Genomic DNA, 19,190 nt, shown 5'->3' with positions numbered 1-19,190 from the left:
GTTTACTATCTCATAATAATGCCTACAATGACACACTCGATTCTTAAACTCGAAGGAAAATCTTTGATATTGAAAATGCGTGGTCCGTGACCGGTCAGGCCGGTCGGCCAGGACGCTGGAGGCGGCGAGGACGCGGCGGCGGGGTCTACGGCCGGCGCGGGCGCGGCCGACGACCGCTGCGTCTCACCTGCCCACATCCAGCCAGATACCTCCCCCCACGCCTATACCTCGACAAGACACGTCTAGATTTACACATCACTCCTTACCTTACTACCCTTAATCAAGTAAAGCACGGCTTTTTTGTTTTCGCAGTTGAATGAAACTCCTTATTTGCAGTGCTTACGTACAGTTGTAAGGGAAACGTTCGTAGTGTCCATACACAGTAACGAATTCAGAAGTTTTGACAATTGCGATTGCTTTTCCCTATTTATTTATTTATTTATTTATTTATTTATTATACTTTTTGCACACATTTTACAAAAAAACAATGTACAAAGGCGGACTTAACGCCTTAGGCGTTCTCTACCAGTCAACCTTTAGGTGGAGGAGAAATTTCATGGCAGGTGCACTAAATATGTATATGAGACAAATCGAAAATATATAAACGTACATAGACTTATTATACATACACATATATATATAATATTAAATAAACTTTAATACATATATAAATAACACAAAATCAAGTGCACAGTTGTGTCAATTCTGCAAACTCTGGTGAAGATACTCACGAAGCTTCAATTTGAAAGTCAATCGGCTATTAATCATCCTAATTTCCGAGGGCAACTTGTTCCATAAAAGAATAGATTGGACAAAAAAAGAGGAATGAAGGAAATCTGTGCGATGTGAGGGACATTGGAGTAGACGGTTGTTGGAGGAACGCAAATTTCTGTCATGTTGAGAACACAAAAACTGGAAGTGGCATGATAAATAAGGAGGTGAAAAAGGAGTATGAAGAATGGAAAATAGAGTAGTTAATGCTCTCATCTCACGTCTTTGCCTAATTGGCCCTATTCGATCATCTAACAATGGCGACCCGGAGGAAGCCGTCTTCAGGCCTACTTGCGAACAAACACTTTATAGGGATCCGTCCCCAAAGGGTAAAACCGGGACCCTATACTAAGACTTCGCTGTCCGTCGTATTTCATGAATCGTGATAGTTGGAAATTTTCACCAACCATGTATTTCTGTTACCTCTATAGCAACAAATACTGAAAACCAGAATCAAATATGTATTTTAGGCTCCCATACAAAAAACGCATTTTTATGCTCATTTTTAGTTTCCGTAGTAAAGTAGGAACCCTTTATAGTTTCACCATGTCTGTCCGTCCGTCCTCGCTTAATCTCAGTGACCGTTAGTGCTAGAGAGCTAAAAGGAAAATGGGCAAGTTGTACGGGATTTGGTCCTCGCTCCAACAGTAACGTATGATATCATTAGAAAGGCATTTACGTGAAGAATAATAAAAACGATGGGGCTTCTCTCAATTAGCTGTCCGATAAGAGTAACGATAGAAATTGAATCGACATAGAAATAAGTAAACGCCTAAGGCGTTAAGTCCGCCATTGTCCAAACTTGTGCATAAAGTATTAAATAAATAAATAACTTTGTCATCCATATATGCAAATTCATTAAGAGGCATGTCACTCAGTTAATAGACATCTTACATTGTTTGAGATGCATTATATTAAAGTATAAAGGTTTTACTAGTCTACTACGCCATAGTTTAGAGCCATACTACGGATACGCCATCGACAACTGATTAGACAAAAGTTCTAAAGATTATTTACTTTATGTAAGTATGTCTTTTTTTAGGAGAAATTCATCAATATCTCACAGCACCTCTTGAGGAGAGGGTGTTCGACACATTGCGAATTTTCAGTTACCCAATGTGTTTCAAGGTCGTTTGGTCTCCTGACATGCATGCTCTACATACGACAAGTTACTTTACTAGTTTTTATTCGATACTAGTTAATTAACTTATAATCTTTAACGTATGTTCTTTCAAATAAAAAAAGAATGATTAAAAACTGTGCACGCAATAAAAAAATACCACCAAAAACTCAACATACTTACATAATCCATCGAATTTATCTAACTACTAGGTATGGACTATACTCGGGAAACTACGAAACCCTACACTGAGCGTGGCCCGACCCGCTCTTGGCCGGTTTTTAACATACAGCACAATAAATACATATAGATACTTATTTGATCCAGTGAGAAAGTCGAATAATTAGTTAATGAGTGATGACAGTACAACAAAACATTCAATAGTCCTTAGGGTTCCGTACCCAAAGGGTAAAACGGGACCCTATTGTTTTCGCTCCTCTGTCCGTCCGTCTATCACCAGGCTGTATCTCATAAACCTTGATAGAGGGTTGAAATTTTCACAGATGATGTCTGTTGCCGCTGTAACAACAAATACTGAAAACTAGAATAAAATAAATATTTTGAGGGACCCATACAACAAACGTTTTTTTGCTCGATATTGATAACGACAACAGGTAGATGCGGTTTTATAAATAATGGTACGGAAGCCTTCGTGTCGAGTCCGACTCGCACTTGGCCGGTTTTTTAATGAGTAAGTACTTGTACTCCCGCCCTTATCCCAATTTCATTTGGGGTCGGCCCAGCATGTTTCTTTCATACCATAATCTTCTATCTGCCTACAAGTAACATTCTTTCTAACCTTATCGCCTTTCAAAAAATCTATCCATTCCATAGTGTCTTTGGTCGTTCTCTTTCAGCCCATATCCATCCACGTTCATGCCCAAAATCTAGCTGACGACATGACTCTGCATCTCTTGAATTCTATGTTAATTTAGTACCATACAACAACAAATGTAATATGCGGTGTAATGGAACGAACTTTTTACCATATCAAACCCATACGAATTAAGGATATAGGTTCGTATAATTCTCGCTAAACTTATTGACGGCCTTCTACTATCTTTCAAGTGGAGGTGCGCGTACTCCTCCCGCAGCTCTGCCCTGAGCACGGCCTCTGCGCAAAGACTGAGTGTTCCGAGTCGTCATTCAGTTTACACGAACAATATCTTTTTTAAAGACTAGTACAATATTTACATTTTCCAAATAATTTGTTCTAGTTTATGTGTTACGCGTCTGTGTAACGTCAAGATATTTATCGGTAGTATGTTCGGCAGGGCCGGTCGCGAGGCGTAGCACAAGCGGCACAGACGCGCGGACAGTCGCGCGGCAGCAGAGCGCGGCAGTGCGCGGGAGACAGCACCGGCGGCAAGACGGACAGCGCGCGGCAGCCGGGGCCCGCGCCGCGCGCCTCGGGGCGGACGCCCGTCCCCCCGCCGAGGCGACGCTGGGTCCCGCCCTCCTCCCTGCGCCACCACGAGGTGCCCGACGGAGATGCCAAGCACGACATCATATTCCGTAAGGTGAGTGCCGCACCGCCCCCGCCCCGCGCCGCCCGCGCTCTGCTCTCACGCGCCGCTCTCTGTCCGCAGGTCCGAGGTATCCTGAACAAGCTCACGCCGGAGAAGTTCCAGAAGCTGAGCGATGACCTGCTCGGTTTGGAGCTCGACTCCGACAAGGTGCTCAAGGGCGTGATCCTTCTCATATTTGAGAAGGCTCTCGATGAGCCCAAGTACTCGTCGATGTATGCACAGCTGTGCAAAAGACTAAGCGAGGAGGCACCAAACTTTGAGCCGCCCGGTCAGCCTTGCACATTTAAGCTGTTGCTGTTGAACAAATGCCGTACCGAGTTCGAAAACCGTGCACAGGTACCACTCTGCTCTTATAAATAAGCTGTTTAACCGCGCTCTTAACAGCCTACTTCTGTTGGGAACTAATTAGCCTATGTGGCTATATGTATATTTTCCTAAAGAGAAATATTTTTTCGACAAATCGATCCAATAATAGCCTTGAGGATACAAACAGACACGCGGTTTCAAACGGGGAAACTTCTGAATACCTGGATAGATATAGCTCCCGTTCAACACAGGTATTGTATCATGACATTGATGACATGATTCAGTAGTTCTGGAGCCTATTTGATTTAAACAAACAATATTTTTTTTTCCTGTTTATGTATATTTATACAGGACTTTTAAATAATACAGCTGAGTAAAAAATAAGGATTACATTTCAAGCAATCGACCATGACTTATGCTTACTTCAGGCGTTCGCCGCGTTCGAGGACAAGGCGCTGCTGCCCGAAGAAGAAGAAAAGAGACATCTTGCGAAATGCAAAATGCTGGGCAATATCAAGTTCATCGGGGAACTCGGTAAATTGGAGATTCTAGCGGAGTCCATCCTGCACCGATGCATCCAGAACCTGCTGGCGCGGCGCGCGGCCGCCGAGCACCACGAGGACCTCGAGTGCCTCGCGCAGCTCGTGCGCACGTGCGGCCGCGTGCTGGACTCCGAGCGCGGCCGCGGCCTCATGGACCAGTACTTCGCGCGCATCGAGACGCTGTCGGCGTCGCGCGACCTGGCGCCGCGCATCCGCTTCATGCTGCGCGACACCGTGGAGCTGCGCCGCGGCGGCTGGGTGCCGCGCGCCGCCGTCACGGCCGAGGGGCCCGTGCCCATGCACCAGCTGCGGCCCGACGACGAGCACGTGGGGCGGCGCGAGCGCGAGCGCGACCGCGAGCGCGAGCGCGACTCGCTGTTCCGCGGCGGCCTGCGCTCGCGCCCGCTGGACGACGTGCTGGCCGGCCTCAGCCTGCAGCCCGCCGCCGCGCTGGTGCCGCCGCCCGACAAGCTGTTCGGCAACGGCTTCGCGCCGCGCGACGCCTTCCGCCAGCGCTCGGCGCCCGGCTACTACCCGCGCCAGCCGCCGCTGCACTACAGCAAGCACTCGCAGACCGCGCACCAGCACCAGGGGAACGGCTCTAAGGTACGTGTGCCCTGAGCTCGTCGACATCGGTTAGTTTAGTTCCCGAGGAGCATAAGCTATATTCTATCCCGGTATGGGCTTGTTAACAATATTGAATAAAATTACTAAGATATAAAGCTTATAATAGGTGATTGCCGATTAATCGGTTTCGGCCAAAATTCGACTTTCGGTCTGACACAAAATACTAAAAAAAAGTCGTAGCGGCCTAGCGGATAAACAACCAACCTCTCAAGTGTGAGTGCGAGGGTTCGATTCCAAGTCAGGCAAGTACCAATGTAACTTTTCTAAGTTTGTATGTATAGTTATCGGCACGAAGATGGAGCTCTGACCTTCACCTGCGCAGAAGTAATTTATTGGGTCCCTTTTGTGGTATGAAGTGAGGCGCGGGGGCGGGCTGAAGCGGTGATTGGCCCGCAGCGCATCGCGTCATAGCCGTCACTCGGGATTGGTTCTTTGCTAATAAATCACTTCTGCGCAGATGTAGGTCAGAGCTCAAGATTCGTGCCGATAACTATACTTTCTCAAGTATATCTTGGACACCAAGGAATGTGTTTCGGATGGCATGTTAAACTGTAGGTTCCGGTTGTCATTGAACACCCTTGGCAGTCGTTACGGATGGTAAGTCTGACACCAATCCGTAACGACTGGAAGCCGACCCCGACATAGTTAAGAAAAGGCTCGGGAGATGATGATGATGGTCGGACACTAAATATAAGAGTTGTGGACAGGACGGGTCGTCGCGCTCCAACAAGGCGCGCGTGTACACGGCGGGCGCGCTGCACGACGTGCAGATGCGGCCCGCCGCCAACTCGCTCATGTTCACCGCCAACAAGCTGTCCAAGCCGCAGCCGCAGCTGCCGCTCGCGCCCGTGCAGCAGAGTGAGTACCGCCCCGCCCGCCCCGCCGCCTGCCCGCCCGCGCTAACCGCCCTCTGTCCGCAGACGTGCTGACGCCGGCGTTCGCCAGCACGCCGCCGCTGCTCAAGGAGCCCGCCATCACTATCAAACCGGCCGCCGACAAGAAGGACAAGCCCAAGAAGGATAAGGTGAGTCCTCGCGACTTGCGCCGGCGAGCCTCGCGCCGACCCCCACTGACCGCCGCCCGTCCGCAGGCGCCCAACAAGGAGGAGGCCTGCCGCCTGGCCGTGGAGGCCGCCACGGCCGCCGCCGACGACGACGGCGACGGCGAGCCCGGGCCGGCGCTGCGGCGCCTGCGCGAGCTGCAGCCGGCCGACAAGGTGGTGCGGCGCTGCATCGCCGCCGTGCTGGAGCACGCGCTGGCGGGCCCGCGCGGCGACGCGGCGGCGCTGCGCGGCTGCGTGCGCGTGGTGCGGGCGCTGCGGCGCGGCGCGGGCGAGGCGCTGCGCGGGCTGCTGGCGCAGCACCCGCACGCGCGGCTGCCGCGCCTGCTGGCGGCCGCCGTGGAGCTGAAGGCGCTGGCGCTGGCGGAGCTGGGCGCGTGGTGCGAGGCTGGTGCTCATCAGCCGCTGCTGCTGGAGGTGCTGCAGGCGCTGCACGAGGCGCTGGGCGCGGAGCGGCTGGCGGCGCTGGTGGACGAGAGCAAGCTGAACGTGTGCGCGCACGTGGCGCCGGGCGGGCCGGCGCCGGCCGCCGCGGCGCTGGAGGCGCTGGAGGCGCGCGGGCTGGCGGCGCTGGTGCCGCAGCTGCGGGTCACGGCGCAGCTGCAGCGCCAGCTGGCGGCCGAGCCCGCGCCGCACGCGCTCTACCGCTGGATCAAGGTGCAGTCCGCTCTCCTCTCGTATGCGTATAGACCTTCACGAAAAAATGCTTTTTCTTGTCAGAATTACACAAGTGTGTGGGTAATAATCATATTTAATTTAGAAAAACGACTTCTAAATTTAAGTAAATAAATTGTGAATTTAAAGAATCACACCACTATAACTACCATATATTACAAACAAGGCAATAAACAACACACGAAAACAAAACATCTTGACAATTAGTGACCTGATGAGGTTTTAAAAAACCGACATTCTAAAATTAAAATAAATACGAAGTCGTGGTTGTCTAGTGGATAAAAACCAACCTCTCGAGTAGGAGTTGCGTAGGTTCAATTCCAGGTTAGGCAAGGTAGGTCCAATGCATCTTTTCTAAGTTTTTATGTGCTTTCTAAGTATATCTTGGATACCAATGATTGTGTTTCGGATGGCACGTTAAGCCGGGTCGTATCTGCGTATCGTATCAAGTACCGTATCAAGTTGTGGACGCGAGTACCGTACATGTGCATATTGTAGTTTTTAGCGAGTGCCGCGTCCATATTGACTCACGTCCTTATCTGTATCACCTTTGATGATCCGACAAAAACCGACACGACATAGTACGGGCTGTATCATAACGGCGTATCGAGTGATTGAATCGGGAAAATAATACATGTTTGTAGGTCCCGGCTGTCATTTAACATCCTTGGCAGCGTTATGGGTAGTCAGAAAAGCCAATAAGTCTGACTCCAGTTTTATCAAGGGGTATTGGGTTGCAAGGGCAACTGGGTTGAGGAGGTCAGATAGGCAATTGCTCCTTGTAAACATTGGTGCTCAGCTCCGGTGAGATTGGAGGCCGGCCCCATTATGGTTTTGAAAAGGCTAGATAGATGATAAATATTAAAAAAAAATTGTTACATTGCCTTGTTGCATTCGATCCATAACATCGAGAGAGACTAACGAAAATCTGTCGATTAGGTTTTGCTCGATAGTATGAAACATTCGTACATGCGAACAAATGGAAGCGTATAATAGTACGGTGACGCTTACCGGTGGCAGGCCAACGTGGAGCCGTCGGTGCGGCAGAACGCGGCGTTCGTGTCGACGCTGGTGGCGCTGGTGGCGGAGCACGTGACGGGCGCGGCGGGCGCGGGCGGCGCGGGCGGCGCGGACAAGGCGGCGCTGGAGCGCGAGAAGGCGCTGCTGGAGGCCTACGCGCCGCTGCTCACGGCGCTGCTGGAGGGGCAGCCGCACCTGCAGCTGGCCGCCGTGTACGCCGTGCAGGTGCACGCGCACCACCACCGCTACCCCAAAGGTACCGCCTCCGCTGCCTACTATGTGCTAGTTTTATGAATACTAATTATACGACGTGTTACGATGGTACCCGACCCCGTAAAGCTGAAAAGAGGTGAAATGGCCCCTTATTTTTAAATTGTATTATCGATTTTTGACTTACCGTTATTTTAATTTAATTTTTCATTGAAGTGATAGCCCTCGCTCGGTAGGATCGGTAAAATACAGATTCGCTACATTTTTACCTAATATGAACTGATCTCAACGAGGACAATCAGGATAACCAAATTAATAGAATTTCCTTAGATATTAAGATCAGAAAGAACATTGGTATCTAACCCAGATGTTTTAGGAGCTTCAAATAAATTTACTTCCAAAAAAATTAGAACTTTACAGAAATTATAATAACTGTACGAGCAAAGCCGTACATTATAGTAGTATTAGTTTTATGCTGACATCGACGCGCAGCGAAATACATAAAAACGTGTAATACAGTAATCGAGTAGTAGTTGCATTTCGTTGGATAGAATTGGGCATTTTTTCCGGCCCTTTTCGCCGCGGGTCAATAATTAAAAAAAAATTAAGATAAAATGATATAAATGTTTAAAGATTGTGAAAGCTCGTGTTACCCCACTGTTACATTTTATTTAAATGTCGTATAATAAATTATATGTCATTTTGCAAGGGTTGGTTACATCGCGAACATTATAAAGCTGCTGTTGCACTTCAACATCAGTCAGATGACGATTTCTTAAACTTGTAGACACTTTCAATCGATCATCTCGGTCTGAAGTAGCCTTATTCCTTCCCGAAAGTTATCGTTTATTGAAGCTCTCAGTCTTTGTCTCTGGTACACTCTTCTTACTGCTGATCGACTTACGTGAAGACGTATTGGCCACGACGCGCTGACTTAATCCAGCCTAGATCAGTGCTGTAACTTAGCGCACTCAGATGGAGTATTAACTATTCCACCACAGAGTAAAAAGCTAGCTTGCCATCACTTTCACACACGCTAATTGCGCAGTTTTCTGATGTTCCTAGGAATTTTAATGTAGTACACATAAACGCTCAGAGCATTCCGGCACATTTCCCTGATATGCTGGCAAGTTTTGACTGTAAGAATGTTCATGCAATTCTTGTCTCCGAGTCGTGGCTTAAGCCTTGTCTCCCGACAACGGCTTACTCACTACCAGGTTATCAGTTGGTAAGAAATGACCGCACGGGTGGAGGCGGTGGTGGTGTTGCCATATATCTCCGCTCATATATTTCCTTTAAAATCGTAGATATGTCAGCGCAGCCACCTCCTCCAAACGCCGGGGAACATCTTTTCCTGGAACTTACGATGTGCCACACTAAAGTTCTACTTGGAGTCTATTACTGTCCCTCACTACGCATTAACTTCTTTTCCTCTTTTGAACAAATTTTAGAAAATTTTATAATTTCTTACAGTCACGTCATTATCATGGGTGATTTCAACACCTGTCTTCTTAAAAATGATTCTCGATCTGCATCTCTTAATTCTATAATTAACTCTTGCAATCTATCAATACTTCCTCTTAATGCAACACACCATTTCCCTCATTCTACCCCCTCCCTTCTTGACTTAATCTTTGTATCTTCTTCTGATCACGTCGCTAAGCATGGTCAGTGTTCGGCCGATGCATTCTCTTACCATGATCTTATCTATATTTCTTATAAAATTTGTCCTCCCAAAGCAAAGGCAAGAATTCTTCTGCAGCGCAATTTTAATGGCATGGATCTTGAAAACCTCCGTGAGGACGCAGCAAACATGGACTGGACGCCTGTCTTTAGTTCTGAGTCAGTTGACGAAAAAGTCGAAATATTTACATCGCGTCTTGTAGCTCTCTACGACGTTCATGCTCCCATTCGCGCAGTTAAGGTCAGACACCTGCCATCGCCATGGCTCACTAGAGAAATAAGGCAGATAATGGCTATGAAGGTGTCAGCTAAGTCGAGGTACAAGGCTCGTTCTACATTGACAAATTGGGAGAAATTCGTAGAAGCACGAAATCGCTGCAACAAGGTGTGTAGAATCGCACAGCGCCACCACTTTCATACTTCAGTTGAAAACGAGGATCCAGCTAAGGTCTGGAGATTTCTACGGTCAATGGGGATTGGAAAATCACGTACTGATAAAATTTCCCAAGATATAAACATAAATTCATTGAATCAACATTTCTCATCTTCGTCCAACTTTGATAGGACAACAAAAGTAAACACTTTAAGCTATCTGTCTAGTCTTCCAACCCCCGATTATCCTCCTTTTGTCTTTAATCAATTTGCTGCTTGTGATGTTAAGAAGAGCATTGTATCCATCACTTCTGATGCTGTTGGAAGTGACTGTGTCAGCCGTAAAATGATCCTCCCTATCCTGGACGAAATCCTTCCCGTCGTCTGTCACATCCTTAACTATTCCATATTTAGTGGTGTCTTTCCTGATGCTTGGAAAGAGGCCCAAATTACCCCCTTACCAAAGAAATCCAATCCCACATCCTTTTCCGAGTATCGCCCTATTTCCATATTACCATTCCTATCCAAAGTCCTGGAACGTCTTATTCATAACCAGTTAAGTTCATTCCTATCCAAGAATAGACTTCTAAATCCTTTCCAATCCGGTTTTCGTCCTGGTCACAGTACAGTAACAGCCTTGGTCAATATTACGGATGACATCAGACTTGGCATGGAAGATGGGAAATTAGCGGTGTTGGCGCTACTGGACTTCAGTAATGCCTTTAATACCGTTGATTTCGATATTTTGCTCGGTATACTTAGCTCTCTTAACATATCTCCAACGGCCATTGATTGGTTTCATAGTTACCTGTACGGGCGCCGGCAACAAGCCGGTATTCGCATTGAAGATAAATACTCTTCCTGGTGTGAAACGAGTGCTGGTGTGCCGCAGGATGGCGTTTTATCTCCGTTACTGTTCTCTATTTTTATTAATTCCATCTCAAATAAACTGCTTTCTTCCTACCACCTGTATGCAGATGACCTTCAAATTTACTCGCAAGCCCAATTAGGGGAACTATCCGAAGCTATCGAAAATATTAATAAAGACCTTTCCCAAATAGCTGAGTGGAGCGGGTGCTACGGGCTTCAAATCAACCCGTTAAAAACTCAGCTGATTATCATCGGTAGCTCTCGAATGGTTTCCAAAATTGATTGGTTTCATCTCCCTCAAGTCATGTATGACGGTGTCCAAATACCTTTTAGCACTAAGGTCAAGAACTTGGGTATATACTTTGATAGCCGAATGTCCTGGGAGCCGCAGATTCAGGAAACCAGTCGACGATTATTTGCATCTGCAGGATCCTTAAGACGGCTGCGAAATTTCTTACCCATTGCCACAAAAATTGCGCTTGCACAGTCTCTTCTTCTTCCTATTCTTGACTATGCCGATGCCAGCTATCTTGATCTCAGAGAGGACCAGCTGAATAAACTTGAGCGTCTTCAGAATGTTTGTATAAGATTCATATTTGGTTTACGCAAATATGATCATGTGTCAGAATTTCGTGTTAAGCTCAAGTGGCTTCCAATACGACTTCGCCGGAACGACTTCTCTCCTTGCTATATAGTATTCTTTTTCACCCCACGTCCCCTTCTTATCTCAAGAGTCGTTTTGAGTTTGTTTGTGATACGCATTCAAGATCACTCAGGTCATCAGAAAACCTAAAACTTAAGATGCCAGTGCATTCCACGTCATTTTATGACAAATCGTTTGTTGTACAAGCCACTCGTCTGTGGAATGCACTGCCAGTGGCAATAAGGCGTGCGCAGTCGATTGCAGTTTTTTAAAAAATGGTCAAGGATCACTACTTGGCTCTTTGACTACTATCGCTGTATTGTTATTATTTTTTCTTTTATTATCTTTGTTCTTCTATCTTTATTTTCCGTTTATTGAATATTTATTTTTATTTATTTTTTATATCTTTGGTACTTATCACTTATATATAATCTATATTATGTATGTACACCCTAAACTGCCCGTTTTTTCATTGTGTTCTACAGATAAACTCCATCCAAAGGTTGTCTGGAAGAAATCGCTATTTAGCGATAAGACCGCCATTTGTACTGTACTTTGCGTGTTGTGATGTTCTGTGTTGTCAATTCTTTTTTTGGTGTACAATAAAGAATAATCTAATCTAATCTAAAATTCAATGTAAATGGTCGCTACATCAGTACAATAACCAATTACTGAATAAACAACAAATTGATTAGCTTTTGACACAATGCAATGCAACTGAGATTCAAAATCAGAAATGCGGGTTTTCGTGTAAGTATCAACTGTGTACAAATAAAGTTTATGAAACATATCTTTTTTTTTTTAACGACGTCAAAAATCATCAAATGACCCCTCCCGCTGCTCATATGCCTTTTATGTACCAGGGCCGCGGAATCTCTTTCGAACAACCCACAGAAACATACCTTCAAATGACATGAATAGTTTTTGTATATCTCATCTAGATTTTTTATATCGCGGTCGGAAAGGCAAGTGTACGGGGTGCATCGATAGTTTTGCTCGGAAATGTATAGCAAATGACATTGCTGATAAGTTGACCGCACTAGGTTGTAAGTTCGATTCACGTTAGAAAATTCGCTCAAAGCTAGAGCTAAAGTCCATAGTGTAGAAGTTGGTAGTGTTACACCACTTTGCCGTGACCATTTGAGAGAAACGTCACTACTTCATAAGTTATTAAACGTATTACACCTAAACGATAAGTAGCAAAGATTGGTTTTGGCAGTAGTGGGTGAGACTGGCGTATGTTGCAGGCATGCTGCTGCGCTGGTTCATGTACCTGTACAACCTGGAGGTGTGCGAGGAGGACGCCTTCCTGCGCTGGCGCGAGGACGTCACCGACGCCTACCCCGGCAAGGGCGAGGCGCTGTTCCAGGTACACTCTGCTCTACTAGGCAGCTGTTAACCTTACCTCATAACATTTTTATTTATTTCAGGCATTAAGGTCCATGTCAGTAAATACTAATCTATATTTATATAACAAACTTAAAAATACTATAAATAAACTCTTTTGCAATAAAAAACTGGTAGCTATGCGAAATCGTGGTTTTAATGACTGAAATAATAATGTATAATATGATGAATATGTTACTAGCATCAAAAGAGTTTCCCAGGTGTGCATTCCCAAATTCTTAAGATTGCTATCAATCTTCATCACATAGACCACTTGATACAGGTGACACTACACAATGTGCATAAATATGCAAACATGTAACATAAACGTACTGGTCAGCACCGTATACTAATTGTGTACAGTTTATTGTAGAGCCACGAATTCATACATAGGCTCGGTGCGTTTACATAGCATGCACGGGCGGTCTTTTTTGCTGAAGGGAGGGGAAATCGTGAAATGACCCCTCCCGCTGTGGGTTCAACGCGTCCCAGACCATGTTCCCTCTCGCTCCAGACCATGGAAGACGCCTGGACAGATTTCGAAAATTGATCAGTCTTTTTTGGCGAGTGATGTGCATCTACTGGCCGCCACTGCCTTAGTTTCGTCAATTCGTCGCCTAAGTGTGCCCCGGTGTTCTTTCCCTGATGCTAATTTGTGCAGACCACTTGTCTCCAATTAACAACCTAAGGGATGATTTATATTAGGCCGGGGCGTGCCATGTACGTGGCTCGAACGGGGCACGGACGTGAAACGTTACATACATTTTGTATGACGAGCGCCGTTTGTGGCCCGGACGGGCCACGGCCGGGCCGCGTCCGGGCTTTTACTTCATCTATACTAATATTATAAAGCTGAAGAGTTTGTTTGTTTGTTTGAACGCGCTAATCTCAGGAACTACTGGTCCGATTTGAACAATTCTTTCGGAGTTAGATAGCCCATTTATCGAGGAAGGCTATAGGCTAATTTTTATCCGGGTTCGTGCAGAGGTTCCCACGGGATGCGGGTGAAACCGCTGGCAGAAGCTAGTACAAAATGTATGTAACATTTCACGTCCGTGCCCCGTCGAGCCACGCCCCGGCCTAATATAAATCAACCCTAAAGCTCGTCCAAAATGCATGCATTAACTGACCCAATTTCATACTTGAGTACTATACACATATGTAATATAGAATATAGTATTTGATGTGTTATTAATTTACGCTCTAGACATTTAAACTACATACATACTGAATTATCTTCGAATGAAAAGTAGCCTATGTCTCCAGGAGATGTTTCAAATCCGGGCCACAATATGCGTACAATTGTTATTCGAAAAATCTAGAAGTTTATTGACTTTCAAGATGGCGTTTCGACAATTTATAACAGCATGACGACAGCTCGCGTACAGTATTAGGGACATGGCACATTATAGCGGCACCGCAACAGCACGGCTCCACACCAGCATTTAAGTTGTCATTCAATTTAGAGCATTAAATCGTGTATATTATAATATATTTCGTAATATCAATATGAAAAAGTCAACGGCGAGCAGTCAGCGCGCTTGTCGCTTCCACACAACTCGACTCGCCGCCCGCGTGCTGCAAGCGAGCGGACCTCATGCGTACAGCGTGCCGACGGCATGCTCATTACGCGCCGACTCCGAGTCGGCAGCGAAACAACGTCATTGCGTCGTGTTCAATCATAACTGTCTTAAAAAAATATTGAGTTTGCGGTGACAGCAAGCTTACACCTCGCGGCCGGCGCGCGGACGGCGAGCTTGCACCTTGCGGACAACGCGTAGTTAGCGCGCTGGCAGCTAGCAGTAGTCTAAATTCGAGGCGATGCCGTGCTGCAGCCGTGCTGTTGCGGTGCTGCTATAATGTGCCATGACCCTTAGGGTCCGTTCAGACAGACCGGCTCGGAGAGGAGAGCAAATTCTTAACACGTTGAAAATCGAGTAGGTACTTTGTATTTGTGGGAAGGTTTATTTTTGCATGTGCACTGCTTTTGTCATTAAGAATGCTCGAAAGCGCTTGGCAGTGCCGGATTTATATTTTTAACTAGCCTTTCCCCGCGGTTTTACCCGCGCCCGGTGTAGTTTTTGCCGCCCTGGTACATGGTGAGCAGTAGCGTCTACCTACACTTGGTATTGGTATCCTAACTAATATTATAAATGTGAAAGTAACTCTGTCTGTCTGTCTGTCTGTCTGTCTGTCTGTCTGTCTGTCTGTCTGTCTTTTCTTCACGCCTAAACTACTGAACCGATTTGTGTGAAATTTGGTACAGACATAGTTTGGAACTTGAGAAAGGACATAGGATAGTTTTTATTTCAAAAAAAATATATAAAAATAAAAAATAAAATTTATTCCGGACATATAGCGCCATCTATTGGTCAAACCAAAAATATGCCGGAAGTCACTATTCCATGCGAACGAAGTCGCGGGCAAAAGCTAGTAAGTCAATATAACGTTCGTACACAGGAACCACAAACTTGTCCGCATTTATGCTAATCTGCACATCCTTTAGTATGATTGCTGTATAAACATTACTGGTACTAAACTGTTGGTTGCTGTACACCATAATCTCTCAATCGCTCAATTTACTTGATTCATCTTTACTGACAATAGTTAAGTAACCTTTATTTGGTACCTACTTGAAGTTTAACACAGTGAAGAAAAATCTAACGATTTAAATAGTGTACTTATAACAAACTAACCTAATAAAAAATCCCTGAAACGCATTTTGTAAATCTGGAACTTATAAAACGAAAATCTACTCCGAAAAGAAGAAAGAAAACTGAACTTATAATTAATTCTGGATGGTATCTGAGGTATGAAAGAAAGTCGTGTTAGTTACACATTTTATAACTCAAGAATGGCTAAACCGTTTAAATTGAAAATTAGAGGGGTGATAGCTTAGACCCCGGAGAAGGACATAGAATAGTATTTGTCACCAATCGTTGACGCGGGTGAAACCGCGTTCAGAGGCTAGTACTCATATAAGTTATGCTACCCTTGTACATGGTGAGCAGTTGCATCGAAATTTTGTTATTGGTATACTTTACTAAGGTGAATTATGCTGTCCTAGTACTTTACTTTTGTGGTTCTGCGGCATTCCGTAAGTTGGTTTTTGTCTAATCACTCCCGTCCCGGGAATCTTACTCGCAATTTTTTTTTCCTTATTTGCTCACCGTTTAGACCTACCCTGGACTACGACAAACATTTTAAAACTAAAATCAGCTCAATCGGCCCAGCCGTTCTCTAGTTTTAGCGAGACTAACGAACAGCAATTCATTTTTATATATATAGATGAGTGTGCCCCGTGTACAAACCTTATAAATAATTTCCATTTGTAGTAAATTTTTTAGCGGGACCTTTTTTTTTAGCTCTCTCTCTCGTTCTGCGACGGCATCATCCCATTCCCTCTCGCCTCTATTTCAAGTACTTATAAAACACTATGATAGAACCAGTGGACGTGTTTGATTTTTATCTTCTGGAATCTGCCGCCTCTGTGACGCTGCCGCCCCTAGGCCGCGGCCTATACAGCCTAATCATAAATCCAGGACTGACGCTTGGTGTTAATAATAAGAGGAGCCGACCGGCTCTGATCGCGTACTTTTTTCTCGGTCTTGCAGACGTTTGTCTCCGATTGCATCTCCCGCAGCCGATCGGAGCCGATCGGAGCCGATTCCGGTCTGTGTGAAAAGAAAAATGCGCGCTGACGCTCTCTGAACCGGTCTATGTGAACAGCACCCTTAACCTTACCGCCATGATGGTTTTTTGTTGTGTGTAGCAATCTCAAATGCATATTTTTGTGTTTTACAACCAAAAATAACCAAATTAATTTAATTGATCTATGAAAACTGTTTTAAATATTTGTCCCCATTTTTTTGTATGGTATAAAGAGTGGGCCGGAGCTCCATAGGTAGATTTTGTAACATTTTTTTTTTACAATTATAATAAATGAGGTAGCGAGAGTGCAGGCGGGTTGGTCATACATTACATTTACTTGCAGGTGAATACGTGGCTGACGTGGCTGCAGCAGCAGGAGTCGGAGGACGAGGAGGCGGAGGACTAGCTGGCCCGGTCGCCAGGTCGCTCGGCCGCCGGTTGCTCGGCCGCCGGCTGACTGCCGCCGGCTACTCGGCCGCCGGTCGCTCGGCTGCCGGCTGACTGCCGCCGGCTACTCGGCCGCCGGTCGCTCGGCTGCCGGCTGACTGCCGCCGGCTACTCGGCCGCCGGTCGCTCGGCTGCCGGCTGACTGCCGCCGGCTACTCGGCCGCCGGTCGCTCGGCTGCCGGCTGACTGCCGCCGGCTACTCGGCCGCCGGTCGCTCGGCTGCCGGCTGACTGCCGCCGGCTACTCGGCCGCCGGTCGCTCGGCTGCCGGCTGACTGCCGCCGGCTACTCGGCCGCCGGTCGCTCGGCTGCCGGCTGACTGCCGCCGGCTACTCGGCCGCCGGTCGCTCGGCCGCTCGGTTCGAGAGCCGCACCGCTTTTATTTCGCGCTCATCTCATTATATAAATATAATTAAGCCAAATAGTTGAACTACCTACGTTTGTTACCCTTTAACGCTAGACGCGCCGCGCGCTCGTGTCGCCGTCGGCGGTTCCAGTGTTAACGCTAGATGTGTCGCCGTCGGCGGTTCCAGTGTTAACGCTAGACGTGTCGCCGTCGGCGGTTCCAGTGTTAACGCTAGACGTGTCGCCGTCGGCGGTTCCAGTGTTAACGCTAGACGTGTCGCCGTCGGCGGTTCCAGTGTTAACGCTAGACGTGTCGCCGTCGGCGGTTCCAGTGTTAAATAGGACAATTTTTAGGTTACTACGTAAACGAATATTAGTATCTCGAGATAATTTTTTGTAGGCCTTTTACTCGATTTTGATACTTTTTACAAATGTATACAATGTATAGTGTTCGTTTGGACGTATGATTGCACCCCGATCTGCCCCTCTCTGCAGTGAGCGTGTTTTAGTTGAAATTGTAAAAAATATATATATACGAAAAATTTAAATCAATTTTTATTAATAATATCATGATGATCATTTATTTTCAATGCTAAATGGACTTAGTGATAAATGTAAGAATGCTTAAATTTCATTGTATTATCAAATTTTAGAATTTTGTAACTAGATAAATAAAACTAAAAAAAAAGCCGTCAGGCATAAGAAATGTATGTTGAGTGAGTTGTAATAAAGTTGTGAAATGATGATGCTAATGCAACATAAAATCAGTAACATTGGTCAATATGTATTCAGGATGAAAAATAAACTTCAGTGTAATTTATTACAAAAACAGAGACGAGTTTCATTTTATGAAGAAATAATATTAATACGGATTTTAAGAAGCAGACCTACAAAATCTCACACATACACCTCGCACATCTAAGCAATGGTTGTCAAGCTTCAGATATTTTTATCGCTTGGACATAATTTGGATCGTATTGAAATGGCGTGGTTCCTCATGTCTGCAAATAAATGTCTAACCCCCACACTCAGAGACATTTAATGATTACTTAAGTCACTCCTTAGTGACAGATTCTTATAGAAATTCTGCACTAAGGAATGGCTTAAGTAACCATTAAATGTTTCTGAGTGTGTCCATTAGTAGCTTTTTCTTTTTTCAGTACTGAAAAAACAAAAGCGTAGTCATTTTTGCAAATGAGTTTCGTACACAGAGCGTTTTGTCATGATAAAACTCAAACAACACGTTTTTTTTTGCAACCATACACTGTTAAATTGGGTATTGGGTTGCCCGGGTACCTGGGTTGAGGAGGTCTGATAGGCAGTCGCTCCTTGTAAAAATACTGGTACTGAGCTGCTATTACAAGCTATTCAGTGGCCGCCACGAGATTTCATTAACCTACAGTTTTCCTTTTTCTTCTGCAAGCACAGCAATAATGATCATGTCCCAGTCCACGTCCATTACGAACGAGAGCGAGTTGTCTGTACAAAGTATCGATCAGCACTAAGTAACATGGCCTCGCTCGGAGTTGCTGCGCTCCTCTGCGCTCGAAGGCTCCTGGCGCCGCTCAAATCCGCCCGCCCGCGCACTTCAAGGAAATACGCTCCGGCGCGCTTCCTACCGGGCCTACCTTCCGGGCCCTACGCCCGGATTATTATGTTGTGGTGACCTACCTCTTTCGCCACTTATTGGTACTGGCCGGCTGGTTTGGCAGCTACGTTCGTAAAAATGAAGACTTGTCAAACCAGTCGGCAGTCGGTTTTTTCTCTTTGGTAGGAAGAAAATGTATATTTTTATTGTCTCAATTTATCTTGTAAATATTATGTAAATATATCGATGTAAATACCAAACCCATTTATATTTCTTCCTACATTTGGTGACCCCGTCTGAGCACGACAACAATGTCGATCAGCAAAGCCGACGTTGACGGTGCTGA

The 19,190-nt window shown here is 45.8% G+C and overlaps 1 protein-coding gene across 1 annotated transcript; it reads left to right on the top strand.

Moving 5' to 3' along the window:
* The first annotated feature begins 3,165 nt into the window (after positions 1–3,165).
* On the top strand, positions 3,166–18,087 carry LOC124629532 (eukaryotic translation initiation factor 4 gamma 2). Its single transcript, XM_047162952.1, has 9 exons — positions 3,166–3,411; positions 3,481–3,756; positions 4,155–4,874; positions 5,603–5,753; positions 5,816–5,919; positions 5,986–6,612; positions 7,651–7,906; positions 12,676–12,797; positions 16,809–18,087. The coding sequence occupies exons 2-9, from the start codon at positions 3,631–3,633 to the stop codon at positions 16,869–16,871; spliced, it is 2,169 nt and encodes a 722-aa protein (XP_047018908.1). The 5' UTR covers positions 3,166–3,411; positions 3,481–3,630; the 3' UTR covers positions 16,872–18,087.
* The last annotated feature ends 1,103 nt before the right edge of the window (positions 18,088–19,190 follow it).

Source organism: Helicoverpa zea, chromosome 4, assembly GCF_022581195.2.
Source record: "Helicoverpa zea isolate HzStark_Cry1AcR chromosome 4, ilHelZeax1.1, whole genome shotgun sequence".
NCBI classification, from domain to species: Eukaryota; Metazoa; Arthropoda; class Insecta; order Lepidoptera; family Noctuidae; genus Helicoverpa; species Helicoverpa zea.
This window is presented reverse-complemented; position numbering and strand designations above follow the sequence as displayed.

Coding starts and splice junctions, on each gene's coding strand:
- LOC124629532 (XM_047162952.1), top strand. CDS start 3,631: ATGTATGCACAGCTGTGCAAAAGACTAAGCGAGGAGGCACCAAACTTT. Junction 5,754..5,815: donor GCTCGCGCCCGTGCAGCAGA/GTGAGTACCGCC, acceptor CTCTGTCCGCAG/ACGTGCTGACGCCGGCGTTC. Junction 6,613..7,650: donor CGCTCTACCGCTGGATCAAG/GTGCAGTCCGCT, acceptor TACCGGTGGCAG/GCCAACGTGGAGCCGTCGGT.